The sequence below is a fragment of the Emydura macquarii genome, unplaced genomic scaffold (assembly GCF_026122565.2).
Source record: "Emydura macquarii macquarii isolate MOO-44397 ecotype Brisbane River unplaced genomic scaffold, CSIRO-AGI_Emac_v2 contig_1477, whole genome shotgun sequence".
Classification (NCBI taxonomy): Eukaryota; Metazoa; Chordata; order Testudines; family Chelidae; genus Emydura; species Emydura macquarii.
This window is the reverse complement of record NW_027131614.1, coordinates 26,308,649-26,334,787: the sequence shown is the minus strand read 5'-3', so window position 1 is coordinate 26,334,787 and position 26,139 is coordinate 26,308,649. Positions and strand designations below refer to the sequence as shown.

The window sequence follows — 26,139 nt, the reverse complement described above, 5'->3', positions numbered from 1 at the left end:
GTGACATGCCCCTCCTTTCATTTCTTGTATGTATCTTTTTTGAGTTTTAGATAGCTAAAAAGTTCCTTGTGCAGCCACATTGGCTCTTCTTATCTTTCCTCTGGATCAGAATAGCTTAATGTTGAGCCTTTAGTATTACATCTTTTAGGAACTGCCAGCCCCCTTCAACTCATTTTCTTCCTAATTGGTCTTTCCATGAGACTTTGCCTACTATTTCTCTGAGTTGGTTGGACCTTTCTGAAGTCCACTGTCCTTGTTTTGCTGTTCTCATGTCCTCCTTTCCATAGGATCTTGAATTCTAGTATGGCGGTTTCACTTGTTAACTGCATCCATCACCAGGGAGCTAGGAGTGGGGTGTGGGAAGAAATATTCCATCCCACTGACTGACTATATAATATTTTTGTCTGCACATTTTGCATATAGATGCAAGGGTGGCAGGTGTTTGCCACAAATTACGAGCTGGAGAAAAGAGCGCCTCATTAATGGACAGTGCGATTTCCTCATTTGGACTGGTGTGGAGAATGTCCATCAGAGAGTGCTGGGATTTTTGTATCTCCTCTATCAAGATTTGAAGAGATACTGCATGTCTCTTCATTAGGTCCTGAAATTGCCTAAAATTGTCTGCATAGGCTGGTGATATTGGCATCCCTACCTTGTCCAGGGAGGAAATGGATTTATAGGAAGAGTATCTCTTTCTCTGGAGGTGGCTGTGGATCATCCTGATCTTCCTTCCATACCAGGGGAACATTCAGCAATGGTGACTGCGGGTGCAGTGCTGGTGGTAGTTGAGGTGCCTTGGTAACTTCCAGGTGTGGTCTCTTGAGGGCAGGAGTCCTACAGAATTGTCCTCTTAGGTTGTCCAGGAATCCCATAAGTTCCACTGAAGAGGTGGGTAGAAGAAGGAACCCCAGGGGAACTTGCATTAAATGGACATGTGACACCTTCTCGTCAGGGTACACTTCCTGAGGCATTGGAAAATAAGATACTAAAAATCTCTGAGTCCCCCACACCAAGACCTCTGAGTCCCAGGTATCATCCCAAGTCCAAAGGAGGGGCAGTAGGCATCAGTGCTGGAAATGCTACAGGAGGTGGTAGCAAACAGACTGGTGGACGGGTTACCAGGGGTTGAACACTTGCTGGAACCTGAAGAGAGGAGGCGGTTGTCGGGCATAGAGGTACTGGTGGTAAGCCCTCATAAGAAGGAGGACTCCACTTACTCCAAAATGAAGAGTCTTCCTGAGAGAGAAACATAAAGGGTGCCAGAGAGCTTTGACAATGTACAGCTGAAACTGAGGGTGGTACTGAAGCCCTAGTTGTGGACAGGAAGGGAGTTACAGCTGGTGCCAAAGGAGCTGTCAAAGTGGGATCTCTTTGTTTGAGTGTATATGGTCCAAGGAAGACAGTATCAGAGAAGGAACAGAGGTAAAAGAAGGTTCTCTATGAGTCTGAGTAACAGACAGTATCATTGTCTTACTCGTGCCCTTAGATTTTGATGAGTCTCAGTGCCTGGACAGTGCCGGGAAAGATGGCTCCCATCATTTCTTGCTGGCAGGCTTATCCTGAGATATCTGTTTATATGGTCCAAGGGCCTCTGCCAATGCCTGACGGAGACTCAGAGGTACCCATTCTGGGACACGAGGTCTCCTTCAAAACAGTTCTAATAAGTGACCTCTCTTTTTCTTCTCTCAGGAGAGGGAGACTTTCTTTTCTTGGAGTGCTTTATCTTCAAAGAAGACCTGGGAAGTGCTGAAGTAGTTAGAGTGGGGGGTGGAATTCAGATCCCATGCGCCTTAGGGAGAGTTCCATGAGGAAGAGTTTCAGCCTCAGTTCCTTTCTTTGTGAGACCTGCTCTTTCACTACATTCAGACTTTGCACATGAATGAGATATGAGAGTCTTTGAGACACCACAGACAGCTTTAATGTCTGCTACTCCAGGAGCAAAACTAATGTAAGTCTGATTATCTTTGAATCCTGGGGCCTTCAGCATACTACAGATATAAGCTGAGAGGGCCAAGGAATAGGTCCTGGAGACGGGGGGGGAGGAAGGGGAGGGAGGGGGAAGATAGGCAGAGCCTACCCCCCTCCCAAAGGCATAGATTTGTGCCACATAAGGTAAATAACTTAATAATAAGAAAAAAAATAAAAGAAATAAAATGAATAACGGAAGAATGATTAAATAGTTGCTAAGAAGCAGCAGACATGCAGATGTTCTGTCTTAAGCTTCAGGCGGCTCAGAAGGAACTGGAGGGGCAGCAAATCTGTTTCTCCCTATAGGCCCTCTCTTTAAAGCAGGAGGCCATGTGGTGCAAGGTATAAACACTGCTAATTCAAATCTCCGGTTAACAGCACACAGGTGTGTGCACATCCTATGGTGGAGCACCTATAGAAGAATAATGATATAGAAGAACAACCATGATATCATATTTCTGTAATACGCACTTCTGACATACGTCATTCTACACATGCTTTCATTAATAATGCTAGCTGATGAAGCATTATATCATGATTTGGCATTAAAATTGGTTGAATTTTTCCAGTGGAACTTTTTATCATTCAAAAATGCCTTTTTTCAAAACCAAAACTTCTTGAAATTTCATTTTATGGGAAATTTTGAAATTCTTTGTTTTTGTTCTGATTTGGAATTAAACAAATTTCAAAATCAAAGAATTTATGGTGAAATAGAAATTCTAGTTCCTGCACAGCTCTAGTTGGTATTCCTAATTTCAGTAATTCCCATCTTGCACTTTTAAAATTTTACTTGGTAAACAGAAAATCCTGTCACTCTGTAAAGGAATCAGTTCAAAACAAAACTTATTTGTATATATTTCGGAGATCTACTTCAATTGTAGATGATAATTGGTTATTGTAAATGCAAGTTTAAAAGCTACCATAAAGAAATTTCCATCTATTATTAATCACTTTAGTATCAAACTCAACTCTAATTAATTAATAGAATAGAATTCCTTTTAGAGAAATTATTGTTCATTAAGGATTTTTTATAGCAGAATGCTAATATTAATGAACAGAAATAGACAGTGATGCCCATTGCTATCCTTTGAAAGAAAAAAATATATAAATATCGGTATATCTCTGGATGTACTATATACTCGATGGGTATATGAATCTGCATTTTAGAAGCACATTGCTAGGGTTCATCCAATAGCTAGCTCTAAATGTGGGACTAGATTTAAGTTTGGGGAGAGAGAGGGAGGGAGTTTGGTTATTCAGGAACTCTTGTTTCAGCTTCAAAAAACAGAATAATCCTCCTTGTAAATTTGTAATTAGTTTAACTGAAAGCATACTAACCATTTTAGTAGAAGGGAATAACATAATCTGAAGTATATTTATTCTAGAGCTAAAAGAACAGCATGCCAATGGATCATCCTGAAGAGTATTTTTTAGAAATATCTCTTCAAATATGATCCCAGAGTCTGTGTTGGGATCCACAGCTGTCTATGTGTTTATACTGTGTACATCAGTATGGAAAGTAAGTGCAGTATGTTAGTATAAATTTTGGGGCAACACACTGTTTTGTATCTGCAGAATGTAAGGTTTAAAGAAGCTATTCACAGCACTTAGATTGTAAGATCTTTGGGACAGGCACTGTCTTTTTGTTCTGTTTTTTATACAGCCCTAGTACAATGGGGTCCTGGTTTTGACTAGAGCTCGTAGGTGTTATAGTAATACACAAATTAATATCATATTAATTATCATAATCATCGAGCTGGTGTGTTTCTAGTGGGGTCCAACAGGCAGGGCCAGATTTAGGGACAGGCAACCTTAAGGGGCAGGGCATTGCCAGTCAGACAGTGAAATATAAGAATGAACTGAAGTGAAGCGTGACCCCAAATGCGATATTTTGAACCTTGTTTTACTGTGTAATTGCTATTTTATTTCTTGAAAATGTCATTGGCTAGTCTTTGGATCTCTCTGACACTGTGCTTCAGTTCACGAGGGCAAAGGCGAGAAAAGCAACATTTTGAACTAAAGGACTAGGGTACACATTCTAAGGCTGTCACCTATGATAACACTATTTAATACTGGTCCACAGTATTATTGTTGGTACACAGTTCAATTTTTTTGATGTTAGTACATTGCAGTTTTTCTTAAAATTAAAAAGTTTCTATAACCTTAGAGGAAACATTTTTTAAAATTTTTCTTATATATGGCATGAATAAATATGATTTACAGCTCCTGGCATGCAAATCATGCTTATATGACAGGGATAAATCATGCATGCAAATCATGCAGCAAAGTTCTGAAATGGGCTACACATGCAATAAAAAATAAGATATTAAAAAATTTAAAAAACAGAGCGGGGAGGTGCACTGAAGACACTCCTCATCTTGGGTGCCATTTGGTCTAGGGCCAGCCCTGTCCATGGGGATTGGTTCTTGGCCCTACACTATATGCCATAAAATCACCACTGATAAAATTTACGGTTGATGTAAAAATTTGGGAGAGTGGTAAATACTGAAGTGGACAGGTCACTAATACAGAGTGATCTGGACTGCTTGGTACGTTGACTGCAAGCAAAACTATATGTTTTAATATGGTTAAATGTAAATGTATACACCTAAAAACAAAGAATGTAGGCCTTACAGAATGGGAGAGGGATCCATCCTGGGAAGCAGTGACTGAAAAAGATATGGGGATTGTGGTGGATAATCAACTACACATGAGCTCCCAGTGCGACACTGTGGCCAAAAAGGGCTAATGAAATCCTTGGATGCATAAACAGGGGAATCTTGAGTAGGTGTAGAAAAGTTATTTTACCTCTGTATTGGGCACAGGTGTGACCACTGCCAAATTCTGTGTCCAGTTCTGGTAACCACCATTCAAGAAGGATGTTGATAAATGGGAGAGAATTCAGAGAAGAGCCTTGAGAATTATTAAAAGACTAGAAAACATGCCTTATAGTGATAGACTCAAAGAGCTGAATCTATTTAGCTTAACAAAGAGAAGGTTAAAGGGTGACTTGATTCCAGTCTATAAGTACCTACATGAGGACCAAATATTTCATAATGGGCTCTTCTCAATCTAGCAGAGAAAGGTGTAAAGTTGTCTAATGGCTGCAAGTTGAAGCTAGGCAAATTCAAACTGGAAATAAGGGGTATATTTTAAACAGTGCAAGTCATTAGCCTTGAGAACATTTTACCGAGTGTTGTGGTGGATTCTCCATCACTGACAATTTTAGAATCAAGATTGGCTATTTTTCTAAAAGCTCTGTTCTAGGAATTATTTTGGGGAAGTACTATGGACTGTTATACACAAGTTCAGACTAGATGATCACAATGGTCCCTTCTGAACTTGGAATCTATTAATAATGCTAGTAATAATCACAGTGGTGGTGATGTTACAAAAAGCCTGGTAATTAAATATGCCTGACAAGTATATCCTGATCATTATTATGCAGCCAAGTTTGCCACATTTAGTAACATGTACATCAATCAAAGGGAAGGCACACCTTTTTGGTTATGATGTTTCACCTCAGCTATATCTAGAACACTGCGAGCTTGCAAAAGGGCAAAGACCAGGCAGCATGACACAAATAAAAATTAGGATCAAGGGTTCTAGGAAAGTTACTCCCATGTGGTTATAGGAAATTTAGCATCTTTTAAATTGTGCCAGTAAGGTAGTGGCCCTGGCCTTTGTGCATTCCTCTCAGCCTCCACCTTGGGAGAGAAGAAACCTCATCACTTTTTCAGGATGACAAAGAAAATGAAGGAATAGTTGATAGTATGGGACAAATTTTTGGAATAAAGGAGATATCATTTTGGTGACCTGATTGGATGCAAGGTTCAGATTTACAGTTACAATCCATTGCCTCAGAAGGTGTTGGATTTGGAGTGTATCCTCAAGGAAGTTTGTGTGCCAACAGATGGCAAGAGAGGTAAGAGAAAGATATAATGAGAGATATCACTTTTTTGAATTTCCTCCCTACAGCAGTGGCAGTCACCAGAGGGATGAAAAATTTAGTAACAAACTGGTTTGTTTTTATGGAATAACCAAGCAAAAGTCCATATCATTAGCTAACAGTCACCAAGATTGGCATGTGTAAAAGTCCATGCCCCCCATGCTCTCTGCCAGGTGGCACAAGGAGATACCTGGGTTATACTAATGCAGCTGCTAGAGGCATTTGTGTTATGAGGAGTATTATTAAAATGTTTTTCAGCACAGAACATGTTCTCAGCATTGACAATGCTATGGTTGACACTGCTTCAATTTCAGGAGGACAGATTCAGCAAACTAGCACCATTGGACAGCTGATTTGTTAGGAGATTCTTGTTAAAGAAGCCTGAGAAGAATGACCTAGATAAAGGGGACACAAAGATGCCAGTCACCCCATAACTATATAGACCTTTTGGATCAGCGGAAGCTTTGCCCAAGGTATGTTCTTGCAGGGCAGAGGCAGTGCTCTTTAAGGAAGAATTTGTTGCAGCTTTTCAGAGATTTTAGGGTTAGTGAAGTTGTGCCTGGGACATCAAAGAACAGCTCCAGGCATGCACTGGAACTGGCAGAGGTGCCAGTTAAATGAAGGTAAAAGACTGATCAAGCACAAGTGAGGGACCAAAACAGAACTTGAGAGAATGCCCAGATGCCTTCTGTTATGCAGGAAGTCAGACTAGATGATCACAATGGTCCCTCTAGCCTTAGAAACTATGAACAAGTATATCAGTAAAAGTCATGGGAATATTTTGGGCCCTGTGTATGCAAGAGCCAGGCCTTTTGTTGTACAAAGGGATGGTAGCTATCTGGACAGACATTCATTTACTGCAGTATTGAGGAAAGTGATAGCTTACTTGGGGCATAGCCCAGCAAATGGTATGTCAACATCTGGAGTTCCCAAAACGATTCAGGGTGGGACTCTGGACATTGGAAAATTATGGCCTATGCTTGCCCTACAATGGGAACTAATGGGAGCAGCTGGAAACCATGAGCAAAACCTTTTCTACAAATAATTTTCAGGAGACACCAGAAACAAGGTGGATATCTGGATTTAAAGGCATTTGATAGGACATAGAGCCCGCAACAGGGCAAGAGAACGGCAGGCAGGTCTCAGAATGTAATGGGACCAGCTCATGCCACTTCTGCACTTCCTGGTGGGAGAATTACATTAATCTAATGTCTCAATTATTCATTTAATGCAGAATGATTTTAGGATTTTCCAGTGTATTTGAGAGTCTGGATTTGGCAGGAATGTAGGCTGAATTACCCAGTTGCATCTGGGCACAAGGGTGATTGATCTCAAATGCTTGCAATGCATGTATGATGGGGAGCTGTCATCTCTGCTTGTGCGGACTGAGCCAAGAAGACTGTGAACCAGGGGCATGCACAGGAATAAAAATTTGGATGCTTTAGGAGGGGCACTTTTTGTGCCTCTTGTGGTCAGAGAAAGTGGCTCCCCCTCCACCCCCCTGTGGCCCGGGCGTTGGTGCAGTGGGCTGTCTCCCCCTCCTCCCACAGCCGGTGGTGCTGGCTCTCCCTCCCTCCTCCTGTAGCCAGTGAAGCTCACTCTCCCCAAGGGCCGGAATGAGCTGGCTCTCCCTCTGCAGCCCTGGATCTGTCATCTCCCACCCCAGGCTGGGGCAAGAGGAGCTCGCTCTCCCCACTCCAGCTGCAGAAGAGTTCTGTTCCCCTGATGACTGGCCCTGCTTGCCCATCCAGCCCCTTGCACACACCTCTTCTGTGAACCAAAAGGCCAGATTCTTTTTGGACACTGGTGGCACAGTGATCATCACAGCCAGGGAAACCAAGAACGTTTCTGAACTTTACAGGGAAGACAAGTGAGTTTTTCAGATTTGGGACTGATATGTGGTTGGAAGAACTCAGAAATTGGATTGATGAGAGACAGATACCACACACTGGGGTCAAGGTTACAGCCAAGTTATTGACTGGTGTGAGATGCTCAAATGGGTCTGCTCTCAGATGTAAATATTAGATAGTGTTGGACCCTATTAGTCTGCAGAAAAAGGGGAGACCTTAAATATCCTTCACGTGTATCCTCATCCCCCTTCACAGGGAGAGAGTGAGAGAGTGAATCCCAGGGGTTAGGCTGAAGGGAGGCAAGTCTGAATATTGGTTATTTGGCATGGAGTCCATTTCACACTGCACTGGACCCAAATAAATGCCCGGTATTTGGGGATTTAGCACCACCCCATTAAAGTTAACAGTTAATGAAGCTGCAAACTTCTACTTCAAAATCTACCCCTGTATCTATGTTCATTCTCCTCTGTGCTCTGTTCAATATAGGCTTTGTAGAGACAAACAAAGCCAAGTTATAAACAACATAATGAGCCTTATTCTCTGCAACACTGTACCAATAAAAAGTGAGCACAAAGCACTACTGCCACTGGTGTGAGGGGAGTGATTTGATATTTCACAATCACATGGTATTACTTTGCACAAGTGTAAATAATGCACAGTGTGCAAAGGCAGAAGACAACCAGGGCCAATATTAACTGAAATGTTTTGGTAATATTTGAATGAAAAAAATCTTACGCTGAAGTGCTTGCAATCAAAATACTGTGCAGTACTAGTAATCAAAGCTGGAAAGTGAAACTGAATATAAATGACGATAGACGTGATTAGTCTATTTTCAATGCCTATTCTGAGTGAAGTGCAAAAATTAAACAAGCAATATAGTGGTGAAGAGTACAATGAAGTAAATGTTTTAAATTCTGTCTAATTTTAATAATCTAAGATTGTTTTGAACATAATTGAAGATAAAAATATTAATCTAGCAGTGTTCTTAGAACCATACAAGTATTTTTAATATCATTATTTGCATGCAAAGCACAATGAACAGAAATTAAACGTTGTCAATATGGACAAAAAAAAGAAACACTGCTATTTTTCATTTTCTTAGACAGAAAAGTTAAAATGTGAGAATAATTCTTCAATATAGAATTTAGGGAATTTTACAGTATCTGATTGTTCATAAGAGTTTTGTAGCTAAAGCAACTGCACTTTTTAAACTTCTGCTTCACCAGGCCCTGATTTTGCAATTAACTCTACACAGGCTCAGGGGTCCATATGCTTGGTGTCAAATACAGCTTCAGTGCTCCATCAAATTTCATATAGAAGATGCCATTATGGAATATCTGTTGCCTTCCAATTTATAAAAGTGATAAGCGATTTAGCATGTTCATTTGCTTTGAAGAACAGAGGAACAGATCCCACAAGTAAAAGTCAGGAAAATGGAATGGAAAACATTCAACACGTTAAACATACATGTAAAATTAAAACTGAAGTATAAAACAAGTAACTGGACACTTTTCCTAAAGTAAGTCATTTAGGAATGTCAGGACTAGATTCTACCATCCTAACACAGAAAAATAGCAATGGACTTTAATAGTGATGTTGCTTGCATATTACCAAGAAGATTGTGCCTTTATATACTGAAAAATTAATAAAATTGTGCTAGTTAAAATATTTTAAAAAATCAGTAACTAACCAAACAGATTTAAGTGATGCTGTTTTACTTCTCTTAAAAATACTAGTTCTAATGGTACCCGCCTTCATATCTTCCAGATTTTTCTGCCTAGTCCATAGTAACTCTCCATACGTTTTTTCCTCATGCTGTATTCTCTTCTCATATTTTTCTAATTCATCTTGGAGGTAATCAATTAGTATCTGATTTTTCTCCTGCTTACAATTAACAGCACTAAAATGTTCCCTTCAAAAGAGAAAAGGTTCTCAATAAAAATGAAAATATTATTTGAAACTAATTTTTTTAGTCTTACCTTATATAGTTTAATATTTAATTTTATTGTAGATAGTAAGACAGACTGATAACACATATGTTAAGATCCATTTGAAAAACCATATAGAACCATGTGATAGATATAACTTATCATATTCCTTTGAACACCTCACATATACTCTTGTCCACTAATACATCTCCATCAGACTACTAACATTTAAAATTCTCAGCAACTTCAGAAACAGCTTCTACTTTAATAATTTCAACTTTACTGAGAAAGGATCACATTTCCCTCACATGTGAAGTTTTCCTCTAAAATTATATTGGTCTGAGACGCAGAACAGTCAGTAATAACCCCTGGACCAATATCTCAAGACTCATCAGGGATAGAAATGAGAGTTTTTAACCACTGAAAAAGTTTTCAAGTGGGATACAGTCCTAGTTACCAGACCTGGTCAGTCCTTAGACATTTCTTCTTAAAATTATGCCTTTTTGTTGTATGTAAAAGCTATTTTAGGCTATCTTTAGAGGTTCCTAAAATATATTTGTTATCATTTTCCTTTTCCTCAGAGGTCTGTACACATGTACTCATGTTACTAATGGAGCCACATTTTCACACAGAAGGATATGAAGAATAAAATATAGCATATTAGGGGTACTCTGGAAAATATAGTATTTGATCATGTAATTAAAGACTGTCATAATGCATATACACAAGGGGACAAATAAATGTTGCACAGGCAACCTTAAGTCTGGCATTTCCTAATTTTTGAGTGCTTTACCTTGTGACCTAAATGTTGTTTTAAAATAGCTTTTTTTGGAGGGGAGTTATGTAATTTCCTACATTTTTTTAAATAAAGCAAACTGAAAAAACAAAAATTCCTTCATGTATAATCATGGTGATCTCACATGTGTCATCAGCAGTATTGGAAACTTTAGATCCACTGCACAGCCCTCTACCACTTCCTAACAGCGTATCTGGTAGCAGTAGTAAGACTAGCCACTAGAGAGGCATGAGACACATACTTTGTTATTGGGATTTACAGCTATCTGCGGACAGCACAGGAATGTTGAGATTCAGGAATACTTGGTTCAATTCCAAATTTTGGAGGAAAGTATGTGCTATTGATTACAGACTCTTCTTCCTGGTTCCCCCAGCTTGCGCCCCTTAATCCCTTTGCTCCTATTTCCTTCTCCTCATATCCCAGCCACATTATGTAGGCTGTTAGGCACAGGGAAGAGAAAGGTTCCAGCATGATTAAGTATGCACACTCCCTGTTCCTTTAGGACTGCAGGTGTTGGTTATCCCCCATTAATCCAATCAAGCTTGCCCCTCTCTAACCCCAGTGAGAGGAGAGGAGATGGGTACAGTTGGAAATGTGATAGGTTCTTGCTTAGAATGGCTATTTCTATGCATTTTCTACAGGGTTTTTGTTTTGTTTTTGTTTTTCCCAGTGAGAGTGAAAGGCAGTAAAGTTTTCCAAAATGATTCACCATTTTATTGGGTTGCCTTGATTGGTTTTGGGGTGGGATTGTGTTTTTCTTGGTTGTGTGTGTTAGCTTATGTAGCTGCTGCAACTCTGGAAAATTATTAATTTTACATACTGTTGTTTTGGTAGTATTTAGGTCAAAACTTCTATTTTATTCTTGTAGTTTATATTTAGACTTTTGCTATTTTTTTGCATTTAATAAGTGGGAGAAGAGATCAGAGAAAGGTGTGAGGGAGTAATAGCCATGAGTGAAGGCAGCAGCAGAGACCCCATGTTACCATTTTCTCCATCAAGCCAGGCAGGAATCAACATCTGGAATCAACGGCCATTGCTTCCAGCTGCTTCCCTCAAGTGTATATGATTTCTTCACAGAAAGCAGAACCTCTCATACCACAGGTCTGCTGATGAACATGCTAAAAATCTATGGAGGTACTTGAATTTTCATCTTTTGTCACCAGGTCTAAGAGACTGAGCCAGATTCAAACAAGCAAGTTTCTTACCTGTTATGTGCCTTAATTTTGTCAATATCTACACTAATCCTTACAGATGAGTTGATCTCTCTCCTCATAGATGGGGGCAGTTCAACCATTTTGAAGAGGATGCTGGGATTTTTGGGCTAACCTATCTTGCAAACTACCAGAAGAGTTCTTCCAAAGTTGTATAACAATCACTTAAACTAATCACCCTGCTCCCCAAAAGTAGAAAATGTAATCCAAATAGATGAGTATGTTTAACATTTAACTAGGTAAACCCACCCAAAAATAATAGGAACTGGCTCCAGTGAAAACTTTCTTTAAGATATGGACATAAATTGCTAACTGGTGGGACAGATTTTGAGAGATGTTAATAGAACAACAGAAATTAACAGGGAAGAAATTTTCCTTTCTTCTGCATATTCTCACCACTAATTCTCACTAAGGGAAAATACGAATCAGCAAGAAATAGCAAGCAATGAGAAAGAAACTTTTTCTTCTCTTTCCCCCACCCCCTCTTTTTTTACACAGGCTGTATGCTCCAATGACAAGAGAGGCCATAGGTGCACTGTCCTAGTTTTCTAGCAATTCACATGGGGGAGGAATTCCAGTGTGCTGTATGCTCTCTGTGCAGCAAAGAATGTTAAAAATTAGATGGGGAACAAGCAACTTCAATCATTTGGATCCAAGTCTTGGAAGTGGAGGGGCTTCAGATCACTAAGAGTGAGATGCAATACCTGAGAAGCAGAGGCACAAGTAATATTTAATTTCTGCACAGAATTTCAAAATTGACAGTCCTTTTTAAGACTAGAAGTTGGAAAATTTGTTGAGGAATCCCTCAGCAGAAGGAGTGCTGAACTCAAGAACTAGCTATTCATAACCAGAGAATTACTGGAGGACGTTACCAAACTAACACTAGTCTTTCACTACCAACTTCAGTTGCTCTTAAAGATTCTTGGCCAGAACCAAGGAATAGAGTTTCGAATACAGCATCCCATTGGCATGAAACTGATCAAATGGATGTCGTCAGTATGAACCATTAGGTTCAGCTGAATCATTCTTCTTGAATCAAGGTTTGGAAGAAGCCAATCCCAGGCAGTTAGAGTTATTTTTTAAAACACGTACAGACCTGTTCCTCTCAACTGAGGAATTGCATGAGTTAGCCTCCCACAAATCGTGTAGCACCAGCAAAATAGAAGTGATCATGACTGCAGAAAGGGAGCAATAGCGTGTGGAGGCAAGAAACTCTTATTTCATGACTTCCCCATCCTCTAAGTAGCTTTGCAATTGCACAGCAGGCTCACCTTTATCCTGGAGAAGAGTAAGCCTGCTGTACAATTATCATTTACGGCCCTCCAAGGCTTGCGTGGCCTAGAAGGCTGCAGGTATTTTCAGCTGGATAGGGCCCTTGGAGATTATTTTCAGGACTCATCAGTCACAGTAAGTGTAGGTCCACGTTTCTTGAAAGAGAGAAAAACCGGAACGCAAGAAAACCTCCATTAATTAAAGATGCAACTGACCATGGATATTATTAGATTTTGGAAAATAGTTCTGATGCCTGAAATACCGTTTACCAGGCAGACAATTTATCATGAATGTCTTCTACAAATGCACAAAACCCACAAAGAATAATCAAACAAACATACTTCCAAATTATTGATAAAAACTGTATTATATTTCCTATAAATAATACTGCAAAGGTAATAACATAAAAGCTACCTTTTAAAACTCTGAAAGGAAGAAAAGTTCTTACCGCAACTCTATGAGGGATTTCTCTGTAGTTTCCATTTGTCTTTGTTTTGTGTCTGCTAATTCATTTAATTCATGAATTCTGTTTTGAAAATTTTCAATAATGTGAGTGGTTTCATCTAGCCGACTGGACACATCTGAATCTTTTTCCTAAAAACAAAGGAGAAAACAATTATTTTTACATTTCTAGTTATTGTATTTTAAGTGCACAATTATGGGCAACGATGGATGAAACTGCATACCTGAAGAAACAGAACTGCTTTCAGAATGGCTGTTGAAGCACTTAGTGCAACTGAAATAATTCTGTTTCTTTAAAGGGCACAGTTTTACACAACTAAGTTATTGTTCCTCAACTTGTTGCATAACCTTGCTATTAATGTTTGTATTCTCTCAACTGCATATTGAATAATGCCGTCTTCATTAACAGACACATTCTCCTTAATCTATATTCTCATATAAACAATAAACAGCTTCAGACAATTCTGTTGTCCTCTTCAAACAAACTATGGCTTGCATATACAAAAACATTATTAGTAGGAGAAAGTGAAACACAAAACGTTTCACACAGGGCCCAATTCTGTGCCCAATGATTTCAATGAATGCAGGATCTTAGGTAGCAACTTTCACCTTGGGTTATCAAAATACTTACAAATTTTAATGGAGTCTTGCAATATCTCCATGAAGTTGTATAGAAAATACTTTTAAACATTAGTAAACTAAGGCACAAAAAGCTAAAATCAAAATTTTCAAATGTGTGCGCCTTAAATTAGGCAACTATTCCACACTTAGGCAAGTATCTAAGTGACCTGATTTTCAGGGATACTGAGCAGTTGCAGTTCCATTGCCTTCAGTGGGAGCTGCAGGTGCTAGTCAGTACCTCTGGAGATCAATATATTTATTTAGTTGTGTAAATAAAGATACAGCTGCTTTTAGACATAGATCAAAATTTTCAGACACGGACTGTTTTTAAGTTACTTGTCCTATGTTACAGTCAGTGGGACAGCTGAGAGTAAGAAATAAAAACCCTGAACTGCAGTCCCCTTTTCTAATCCACAGATACATTGCCTCTGAAATGCATACTGAGACCAAATTGTTTAAACTTAAAATAGGAACAACTGTTTTCACAAAATACCTCGTAATTCACCATAGATGTTAAAGTATTTGTAGATTTTCATATGTACAGTGTATCCAAGCAATTCAGCAAGGACTACTTCGTCTTTAGTTACACAACTGATGAAGAATCAGAGGAAGTGCAATGGCCCCTTCTCATTTCACAGGTGACAATCAGACGGATGAAGAAAATTAAAAAAGGCTCATGATACAAGCAGACAATGCTGCTAATACCCACAGTATACATAGTAACCAGGACTGCAACTTCCCTATAACCAGCACACCAAAACAAGAGAGCTACAGAATAACAATAAGCAGGAGGGAGTCTGGAGCTACTTTAACAGAATCCCATTTTACATGTAGGGAAAAATTACAAAAAGAGTAGCTCTAGTAATCCATACTAATGGGCTCTAAATAGCAATGTAAATGAGCTGAATTAAGGAAGAGGAAACATACCTCTTGATTACTTTTATATATGTATACACACACACACACACACATACACACAGAATTAAAGCCATTATAAAGCATCAGACGGCACATTCATACTCAAACTATAGTGCACAGCAAACAAGCACATGCATTTACAAGTAATCTGCTCCACAAATCTCTTCTTCAGATGCTTCCCCCTTTCTGTCCAGATGGCAGCCTGATACTTGGTCTGATGAGCTTTTACTTTTAGAGGAAAAAGGACTCCCCCCGCATCTTGGATATATACCTCAAAGGTTGCTGAAAGAATCCATCCAGAAATCAAATCTTCATAAACTGCTTTGCCTCTAAGGGTTCATCTACACTTCGCGCTAAAGAGGTAATTTTCAGCTCAGACACACGCACACACACATGATTAAGCTAGCACACTAAAAACAAAAGTGTAGCTGAGGCAGAGTGGGTGGTGGAACAAACTAGCTGCCCAGGTAAATACCTAGGGTCCTGAGTGGGACTGTACTCAAGGCAGCTAGCCAGTCCCACAGCCTCCACTGCACTTCTAGTTTTAGTGTGCTAGCTCAATCAAAGCTAGCATGTGTACATCTACCCAAGGGAGAAATTACACCTCCAGCTCCACGTGTAGATGTACAGTGAGTGATGCTCCAGAACTGATATAGAAACAATCAGCTGATCTTGTCAAACAAACCTGATTTCATTCTTTGATGAGATTATACATTTGGTTGATAAAGGTAACAACATAGATCTAATATACGTAGACTTTTGTAAGGCATTTGATTCTGTACTGCACTACATTCTGATTAAAAAATTAGCACCATGAAATATCAATAAAGCACATGTCAAATGGATTAAAACCTGGCTAACTAACATCTCAAAAAGTAATTGTCAGTGGGGAACCATCATCCAATAGGAGTGTTTTTAGTAGTGTTCTACAGGGATCAGTACCAGGGCCAGCACTATTCAACATTTTCATCTAGGATCTGGAAGAAAATATAAAATTGCTGCTGATTTTAGGGGATAATGTCCATACCTGTTAACTTCCTTTCTTCATGAATTTCTATACCAGCCCAGCTGCTTGGGTATAGCTCTTTCCAGCCAGCTAGCTAAGAAAAAATAACTACGTTTTTGACATATTATCCCTCTCTCAGCAGTACACATTGAAGGGGCTTACCAGCTCAGAGCTCAGATGAGACTTGGAAAGCAGTTCTGGTAAAAGGAGTGACCTTGAACAATTGTAAAACTAAAACTTTATAAAAGGACATTGCACTAATCTTTCCAAGGTAGCGGCCTGGACTGGTATCTCAAAGAAAATAATTTTCTTACTTTTCTTCTTTGATCAGTCCAAATATTTGTGAACTCCCATAGTAATACAAGAAATCCTACAGGAAGAAGGGATAAATGTCTAACAGGAGACAACAGCTTCTTTCTGACAAAGGCTGAATCCAATTATGTTTGCACAACAAATGGAGAGTTCTTGGTGAATGTGTGAGAGTTGATGCCTGGGTGGCCACCTTGTAGATTTCCATCAGACACCTCTAATCTCTCTTCCCTTAAAGACTCGATCCATGGGGTAAAGTAGGCTGGAAATACATGCTTTCTTTTCAATCCATTTTGAAACTATTTGTAAGCTGCCTGAACTTTCCTAAATTAGGACCTTGATGTAAGCTGAATAACCATGCTGAACCTTTCAGTTCTTAGTAAAAATGAATTCAGATTGAAAGTCCAGGCAATGTCGCTTACCCTATTTTGAATTTTGTGACTTCAGACGCAAGAGTGAGAAATGCTACTTCCTGGTTCAAATGACACATGGGAACACTGCCTTTGGCCACATTTCAGGCAAGTAACCGTAACTTGGTAGTCCCTGTACCTACAGGAATAAGGCATGAAGCTCCTTGAATTTTCTACCAAAAAAGAACTGCCACTGGAAACAGGTCCTTGAGGTACAGTAAACAGAGAGAAAGGACAGTCGTATGGTTAAATCACTGGACAGTGTAACAAGCTGGTCATCTCCCTATCTCCCAAAGGACCCACTGCCACATTCAGTCTCTCTCTCCAGGTAGTTTTATTTTCCAACACAGACAAAACAAACAAAAACAAGTTCCTCAGCCCACCTGGCACTTTAGCCCCTAAGGTTCCTCCCTCTCCCCCGCCCTTCACCTCTCACGGAAACTTCCAGCTGCTACTGATTCTTTGCAGGTCCCTGGCTCTGACTCACTAGGACTCTCTTCCTTCTAGGACTAGGTTTTAATCCTAGATTTTAACCCTGTTTTAACCCTAACTGGGGGGTCAGTTAAGGCACAGGATGCCCCTGCTCCACTCCTTCTTAAAGAGTCAGTGTCAACCAGTTACACTCCTCACTCCTTGAAGACCTTGCCCACAACTAGGACAAGCCTTACAGTCCATACTTTCACCAGGACACAGTCAAATAGAGCCTCATTTCCTTCTCTGGGACTTTGAGGACTTACATGCAGAAGGTCTAATTCTTCCTCAAGCTGATTAACCAACAGAAACTGGCGACCTCTCTCTTCCTGAGTTGCCAGCTGCTCTCTTTCTCATATGTAGCATGCATTCTGCAGTTACCAGTTGTTCTGGCAGTCCCCATGATTGAAGTCATAAAACTGTCCCTTGACTCCCCTTCTGCAAAGTCCCACTATCTGCAGACTAATGAGGTCCTGTCTGGGTCCACACTGTATGCTGTTTGATCTTAGGTCCTGTCTGGGCAACCACTGCCCACTGTTGGGTCTGTGCCATGAGCTCCTGCCCAATACTGCTCTTGTCAATACTCTTTTAAGATGTTCCCATAAGCTGTGAAGATGATTGAAGGCTTGCTATGGCCCCTGTCAGTCGTTTCATTCAAATTTCAGCTCTCTCCATCCTTTTTCCAATCAACCATTGGTTTTCTCCACCTTAAGCTGCTGCTTGCATGTGGTGTTGAGTTTCATTTGGGCATTCATTCAGTAATTGTATGTGGCAGACCTCAGCCATTCCAGTGTGTTGTTGGTCAGGAGATTGAGTGAGACTCATCCTCCTTTGAGGCGGTGGATGGGGCATTACTCCACAAGATGGTCCACTATTTGTATTTCTCTGCACTCACAGGCTGCAGTAGCACAAAGGTTCCAAATGTGCATACAGAAGTTAAAGCACCTAACACCAATCCTTAGGTGGTTTAAATAGGTTCAGTCCTTTTGTGGCAGGTTGTAGCCTATGGGTGAGGTAGAGATGGGAGGTAATTGTTGCCATCTGCCAGGGTGTTGTTCCTTCCTCCACTGACTCATGACCCACTCACACCGGCTTCGGCTATTATCTGCCTGTATAAAGGCCTGAGCTGCTCTTATGAAAGGCCTGCAGCTCCTGAGGCATTGAAACAGCAAAGGCTGGAGGGTCCTTTCATGAAAGGGGTGGAGTAGGCTGTTGGCAGTTTTGATGTACTGCCTGCCTGGTTGCAGCCAGCCACTCAGATGGTGGGGTGGAACACCAGAGAGAATGGGCAATTCGTAAGATGCTGTGGGACGTAGGCATCCACTGATAATGCAAAGGGCTGCATTGAGATGTGTGTCAACATGTCCCTCTTGGCAGGGATGGAGTCCTCGATGTTCAGCTGTAGGATCCTGGGGATGGTTGACAGTTTAAACTTCATAACAAGGTAAAGGTCAGCGCTGATTAATGCTCAATAGGAATCTCCAATAGGAATCTTGAAACCAAATTTACAACTTGTTGGCCATCATTAGGACATTTCCAGGGTGGACCACGAGGAGGTCAATTGGAATTCCACCCCTATATTGATGATCTGGATTCATGACACTTTTCCTCTGCATTAGGGCTGGGAAACCCTGCCAGTCTCTTCCCAAAATCATCAGTCATGGAATATCCTTCACTACTCTAATACATAGCTGACATCTCTGCTTCTGTACTCCCAGATCAGCTCCCTGATGTAGGATAGACCCACATGTTGCCATTCATACCAGAGAGATCTACGGGGAGATGCCAGTCCATCTTCTTTGACAATACCCCATTTTCCTGGACAAGGGTGCACCCACAATCTGTATCCACAAGACCTTCTACCGACACTCATCCCGGCCTGACTAGTACCATGTACAACTGAACTCCATGCCATTCAGTGTTCAGACTGCTTGGCTTCTTTGGCCTCAAAAAAGGCTTCTGCCCTTTCAACTGCCTTGCCTGCTGATGCAGATTGCTACTGCTTTACTCATATCTGGACTTCTATGGGTAGGACCTTCAAAAACTGCTTCAGGACTACTTGGTCCACAATTTTCTCTATGGAGCTAGTCTCCAGGCTACAGGCACCAAGGTCCTGTACTCTCAGAGCCACTACCCACTGTTGTGCCCCCAACTGGAATGGTTCGGACTGAAAACTGTGCCAATATTCCTCTGGAGTCAGTCCCAGTCTATCTGAGATAGCAACCATCTCCACAGGGTAGGATCCCACTTGCTCATTGCTCACTGTCTGGTAGGTGCCTGTGCATAACCCATCAGGAATAGAGCTATGCATGTCACTCAGGTCAATTCCCCCCAGCCCGCTGCATTTGCCTTTTGCTCAAAAGGTCTCCAGGTCGCTCTCTGGCCCCAGTTTTGCTAGGTCAGGGATCAGCTGGCTTGAGCTACCCCCTCTCCAGTACCAGCCACATTTTCCAAGAATCCCATCTCAAGAGTCTCTGGATTGAGACTGTGGATCCCTTGAAACTGTCCCCAATTTAAACAAACAGCCTGGAAGACTTTCTGAATGGTTTGGTTTTTTCCAGATAGAAGGCTAATGCCTTTCTGACATCCAACATATGGAAGACAGTTTCCTGCCTACTCTTATGTGGTTTCAGAAAAAAAAAACTGGGAGATGAATAGTCTTGTTAATATAAAATTCAGAAGACAATTTATGTAGAAACTTGGGATGTGGTTGTAATGAAACCTTTTCCTTGAAAAACACTGTAAAGGGAAGATTTGCAATTAAAACCCTCAGTTCTGTGCCTCTCCAGGAAGAAGTGATGGCCACCAAGAAAGCTGTTTTCATGGTGAAGCAGTGAACACATAGCTAATGGCTCAAAGAAGTATTTCATAAGGCAATTAAGGACAAGGCTCAAGTCCCATACTAGACTAGGTTCTCTGATGGAAAAAGATTAATCAGTCCTCTGAGGAATTCTGATATCGTCAGCGAGCAAAAATAAAAAAACCTTCCACAGACAAGTGAAAAGCTGTTATAGCCAAGTGAACCTTGACAGAACTCACAACAAGACCTGATCTTTTAAATTCTAGCAGGTAGTCCAGGATAATGGAAAGAGAAGAATGAATAAGAGAGAATTAATGACGGATACACCACTGGTGAAATCTCTTCCATTTCTGAAGGCAAGTATTTCTCATAGATATTTCTGCTGTTTAACAACACCTGCTGTACCTCTGTTGAACAGGAAGTCTCTATTTAGAGAACCACTATTCAAGGAGCCACACCTGGAGTCATAGAACTTCCAGTTTGGGATGAAGCGCCTGATTAGTATCCTAAAACAACAGGCAACAACTGATTGGAATTGTCAGCAGTGGATGAGAAGTGAGTCAATTCAGGGAAGGACACCAAACGTGTCTCAGCCAAGCAGGTGCAGTCAATATGACCTTGTCCTTGTCTTGCTTGATCATGTCAGAAGTTTCAAGAGCAACTGTATTGGTAGATAAGTGTAAAGAAGAACCTTTACTCATGAAATAAGGAAGGCATCTCCTAGTGACTGAGAATAGAGTCCCCCTCTTGAGCAACATTTCTTGCACTTTGCTTTGGCGGTGGTGGCAAAAAGTTACACATGCTGTTGAGGACTTGTGAATCCAACTCTGGGAGAAGTGTCTGCTGAGTTCGTAGACCACGATGTTTTATTTACCCAGAAGGTAAGAAGCTGAGATGAATTATCTTGTGGAATCAAAGAAATAAGCATTACATTTATTAATAGAATGCTTGGCCTAAAACTGGTCATGGAAGGCCTGGCCTGAAGTTGTAGCCTGAAACTGAAATAGAAGCCCCAGGCTAAACCATTAACAGAATGCCTCAACTGAAATTAGGATAAAGATGTTAAAGTCACACAAGAGGTCTCTGAACCACACCCGAGAGGCAAGTCTCTGTTATGAGCCTTAAGCCTTATTGAAGTCTGAACAGACTTCAACTGTTTTGATAAGTACCAGTACCTGCCCCCCTTTGTCTTACTGGCCCCATAGAGACTTACTCCATACAAATTAGCATTTGAACAAGTATTGTGTCACCACCCATCTTCGGGTGTTAGCCAGGGTCCCTGAAAACCTGATTGTATAATCAAGTGACTCATTGGGGTTCCTGTGAGGGCATCTGGTGTGCCCCACTGTGCATTGTGATTGTCTTTTCTGTTAAGTATAAATTGTTAATCAAATTCCACTATACGATCAACATGTAAATGAACCTAAGCAACCCCTATATAAGTCTTTTGTATCTGTTAGCCAGTTGAAGTACATTTGCCCAGCATCCAGACATGCTGCTTGACTTCCCTATAGCCACCTGGGTTTTCCCTATGGCTATAGTATTCCCCATAGCTATGATTATGTGATTGTGTGTGTCACAATTAAAGCTGCACCCGATCCAACTCTAAAATGTAGCACTGTGATTCTTTTCCACGACAATCTGGTTGGCTATGCACAAATTCTAGAGTTTTATCATGTCAGAACATAGTGAGGGGGAACACACTCTTCCTTGAAAAATGATGTAGAACACACAAACTACTTTGCCTGTCATGATCTTGAAAGATTTGGCTCAGACCAATAGAAAGAAATGCGTGCAAGCATTCCTGACTGCTCTCAACTACAGATTATTAATGTGCAGATGACTCTTTTAGGGAGACCATTTGCCCTAAATGGTGTGTGGTCCCAGATATGCTCCCCATCCCAAGAGGGATGTGTCTGATGTTATAACAATGGTAGAAAAGCTTGATCTAAAGGACTGAAATTAATTCCTATAGAGGACTCTTCCACCAATTGAGCGAGTCCAGAACATGACAGGGAACAAACACCTGGTTGTCCAGACTGTGCTTGTTCAGTTTATAAACTGTCCTGAGACATCCTTGGAAGCACTGGAGATTTAATCTGATATGTTGGGGTGCAAAAATATAAGCTGCTATATGACCTAAGAGCTGAAGACAAACTCTTGCCAAGTTTTGAGAACTTATCTGAATCCTTGCAATATGTTTTTTCAGGTTTGAGAACCTGTCCACAGATATGTAAGCCCTGGCTATCACAGCATCTAAAAAAGTTCCTATAAAAATCTATCCACTGAACTGGTGTCAAAACAGACTTTTCGAGATTGAGCTGAAGGCCTAAACTATGGAACAGAGACCTTGTCACTGGTTAAGATTGGTCCCTGAGAAGCCAATCATTGAAGTAAGGGAAAACAATTATACCTAATCAATGTAGATGGGCAACTACCACTGCCATGATCTCTGAGAATACATTTGGGGAGAGGAGAGTCCGAAGGGGAGCACATGGAACTAGAAATTATTGTGTTTGACTGTAAAATAAAGAAACCTCTTGTGAGAGGGTGAAATGTGACATGAAAATAGGCATCCTGAAGAATGAAAGTCACAAACCAATCCCCAGAATCTAAGGAGGGAATTATAGCTGCAAGGGTCATTATCCTGAATTTCTGCTGTTTCACATAATTGTTTGGATGTCTGAGATGTAATATTGGTCTCCATCCTCATTTGTTATGGGGAACAAAAAGTACTTGGAATAAAACCCCTTTCTTCTATACTGGACTGGAAATGGTTCTATGGTCCCTAAGCATAGAAGGGAAGTGACTTAGTGTCTCAGCTACTGATTGTGAGATGGGTTGCTGAAAGCATGGGGAAGAGGACTGGGATGGAGATTAAATAGATTGAATAACCAGATGTTATTCTCAGATGTTATTCTCTCCCATGCAGGTTGAAATTGGGAGAGGTTTTATCCAAAGGTGGGGAGGCGAATGGGATTAGCGCAGCTACAAATTCTTGTGGAAACGATGGTCCAGACTCTCGACCCCAAGTTATCAAAACTGATGCTTGGATAAAACAGATGGCTGGGATGAGGTAGCTATTGCAGATGTAGCTTCTTTTTAGAATACCTAAGCCTCTTGGCAGGTAGTTCAAAGGGTCTATGGAAGATAGATAAATGAATTAGGCAAGATCTCTGAGTTGTCTGAGACTTGCTAAATATCCTTTTATTTGCAGGTATATAAAACCCAAGGGATCTAAATGTGGCCCTCAAAGCAAGTCATTGGTAGACTCAGCAAACAACTTGAGACCATCAAAAGGGAAGTCCTCAACAGTTCTCTGCACTTCTCTATGGAAGCCACACAACTGAAGCCAAGAAGCTTGTTGCATCATGATCACAGTAGAAATGGACTGGGCTGCAGTATCGGACAAATCTAAGGAGGCCTACAATGATGTTTTCTCCCTTCATTTATGATGTTCTTAAATTGCTTGCAGTGCTCCTCTGGCAAATGCTCAATAAAGGTGTTAACTTTATTATAATTCAGACAGTCATACTTTGACATGCGTGCTTGATGGTTAGATATTCTGAATTGCACTCTTGTAGAGGAGTAATTCTTATGACCAAAGATCTGGAGTCACTTCTGGTCTTTGTTGTAAGGGATAGACATGCTACTGTGTTGTCTATTGTGTTCATTAACTGCATCCACCACCAGAGGATTTGGTGTTGGATGTAAAAATAAAAATTCTGAGTCCTTGGCTGGAACATAATATTTTTGTCAGCATGTTTACAGATTATATTAGGAAGCTCTAGCAAAGCCTCATTCACAGGGAGGGCCACATGTGAAGAAGCTGAAGTATGTAAAATATCCATGAATTTAAATTGAGAATCTGGACTCTTCTAAGAAGATATGAAGCATAAACAATGAGTTTTGTCAGCTCCTGAAACTGTCTGAGTTCATCTGCCATGGAAGATGGTATAGGCATTACAGCCTCATCTGGCTATGATGAGAAAATATTTGTGCAAGGTGTGGCCTCCTTGTCAGCTGTTGCTTCCTGCTCTTCAAAGGTCTCTTCTAATGGTTCAAGTTGACGCGGTGGGAGTGAAGACTGGGGAGAATGGCTCTGCCTATGCTCCTTACGAGTATGTTTCAGGGCCCACATGAACTGTTGGTGATATAGGGCCCACGGGTCATAGGAGGAGGTATCCTTTGTTGATCATACCATGTAGATGTGGTTCAAGTCATCTATCCTCTCAGAATGGTCAGGAGAATGGTGTCTCACAGAATAAACAGGAGAACTCTGCACTGAAATCTGTGAGTCAGAAGAATCATTGTCAATGTTCTCCAGGGCAGGTGATACTTGTTCATCCTGGATGAGCTTGATAAGTTTATGGAAGGGATGGTATGATGGGACTGCCTACAATGGCATGTGGCCCATCAGCAACTGCCAGTAGCAAAAATCCCCAATGGTCAGAAACAGGACACTAGATGGGGAGGGTTCTGAGTTACTACAGAGATTTCTTTCCCAGGTATCTGCCTGGTGGATCTTGTCCACATTCTCAGGGTTTAACTGACCACCATATTTGGATTTTCCCTAAGGTCAGAATGGCAGAGACCCTGGGGCAGAGAAGTTGTCTTCGGTACCAAATCCTCTTTGGTAGCAGAATGGTTCTTAGAGGACCCCTTAGATATCCTCACAGTACTGGAGCCACAGGGAGCCTCAACAGAATTCCCTCTGGGAACTGAGGTCTTCAGAACATTCTTCTCAGTCAGTGACTCAGACTTCTTAGGAGGAGATATAGTACTCCTACTTTTCATGTCAGTACCCAGAGACTTAGGCTACGTTTACACTGGTGGCAGCAAATTCGATCTTTCATGATCGATTGAGCAGTCAATATAGACCCGCTCAATCAATGAGGGAGTCAAGTGAATAAGTCCACCCCCTCAACTAGCGTGGCACTGAGCCGACGGGAACGCTGAAGCAGTTGACGGGAGTTATGCAAACTACTCTGCGTGGTTTGCGTAACTCCCGTTGACTGCCGCCGAATTTCCAAGTAAGTGTGAACAAGCCCCTAGAATGTGAAGATCTCTATACTGCAGATACTGAGGTAGATGCTGACTTTCCTGAGACTTTCAGTGACCGAGACCAAGAGATGGGCGGGTAGCAGCAATAGTATCTCTTGAGGCTCTTAGTGACCAGGACCCTGAAGTAGACAGGGCACTAAGTGTGCTCAGAGGCCAGTGTACAGGGGGTTTCTCAGAATTCAGTTCAGAGACCAGTGTTAGGGCTTGCACCATCATCAATATTTGAATTTGATCTCCCTATTTTCTTGAGATCTGCTTTTGAAGGAGGAGCACTTACTCAGGATTTTGGTGTCTCCCAAACAGGAGAGACACCAAGAAAGGCTGTCATTGACCAGGATAGTTGCCTGGCAAGAAAGACACTGCTTAGAGCCTGGGGATCCTCTCATATCACAGAAAAAAAATCCAAAACAACCCCTCAATCAGGGAGAAAAACTAACAAAACATTAGCAACAACCCCATCAAACAAGTAACTAAACTAAACTAACTATACTATACCAAGAACAGTCTAAGTAAAGAGGCCATGCTCGATGCTCCATCTCAGCTCAAAGCTGAGTTCACCCATACAGCCTTATATATACTTGACATGGGGCATGAGGATGTGCTGGGCACAAGTGCAGGCCGAACAGGCATCATTACTGAAAATCTCTGATCAAAGATGCACGGGGACACATGCACACCTATATGGGTGAAGAGCTCCCATAGTGACAGTACTCAAAGAAGAATCAACTTTACATCAGTCTAAAACTCCTGTTGCTAGCCTTCCAGGGCTACAAGATACCATATCAGCTAAGTTTGTGACATTTTTATTCATAGAATTGTTGTTACGGACTCAAATCTATGGAGATGTCCTCACAGAATATAATATCACACTACATTCTATGACACACTGCTCCAACTGAAACATCACCTGATGGGTTTGGGGACAGCAGCTAATTGGAAACATATGGAAGGGTTAGCATAGGAAGAGAGTGCCCTGTAGAACAGTGCAGTTGCTTGACCATCATGTCAATGCCTCTTCTGCTATTAAACCACAGCTTTGGTAGATCTCAATCTCTGCACATTCGTTAAGAGGATGGAGACATAAACTCTGTCTTCCCAGCTCAA

At 41.0% G+C, this 26,139-nt stretch overlaps 1 protein-coding gene across 1 annotated transcript in view; it reads right to left on the bottom strand.

Moving 5' to 3' along the window:
• CCDC178 (coiled-coil domain containing 178) overlaps positions 1-26,139 on the bottom strand; it is a 320,921-nt gene that overhangs the window by 158,259 nt on the left and 136,523 nt on the right. The window contains exons 15-16 of the mRNA XM_067553881.1: positions 13,423-13,568; positions 9,520-9,679 (exon numbers count right to left, since the gene is read on the bottom strand). Of these exons, the coding sequence (XP_067409982.1) occupies positions 9,520-9,679; positions 13,423-13,568 (306 nt within the window). The remainder of the gene's footprint in view (positions 1-9,519; positions 9,680-13,422; positions 13,569-26,139) is intronic.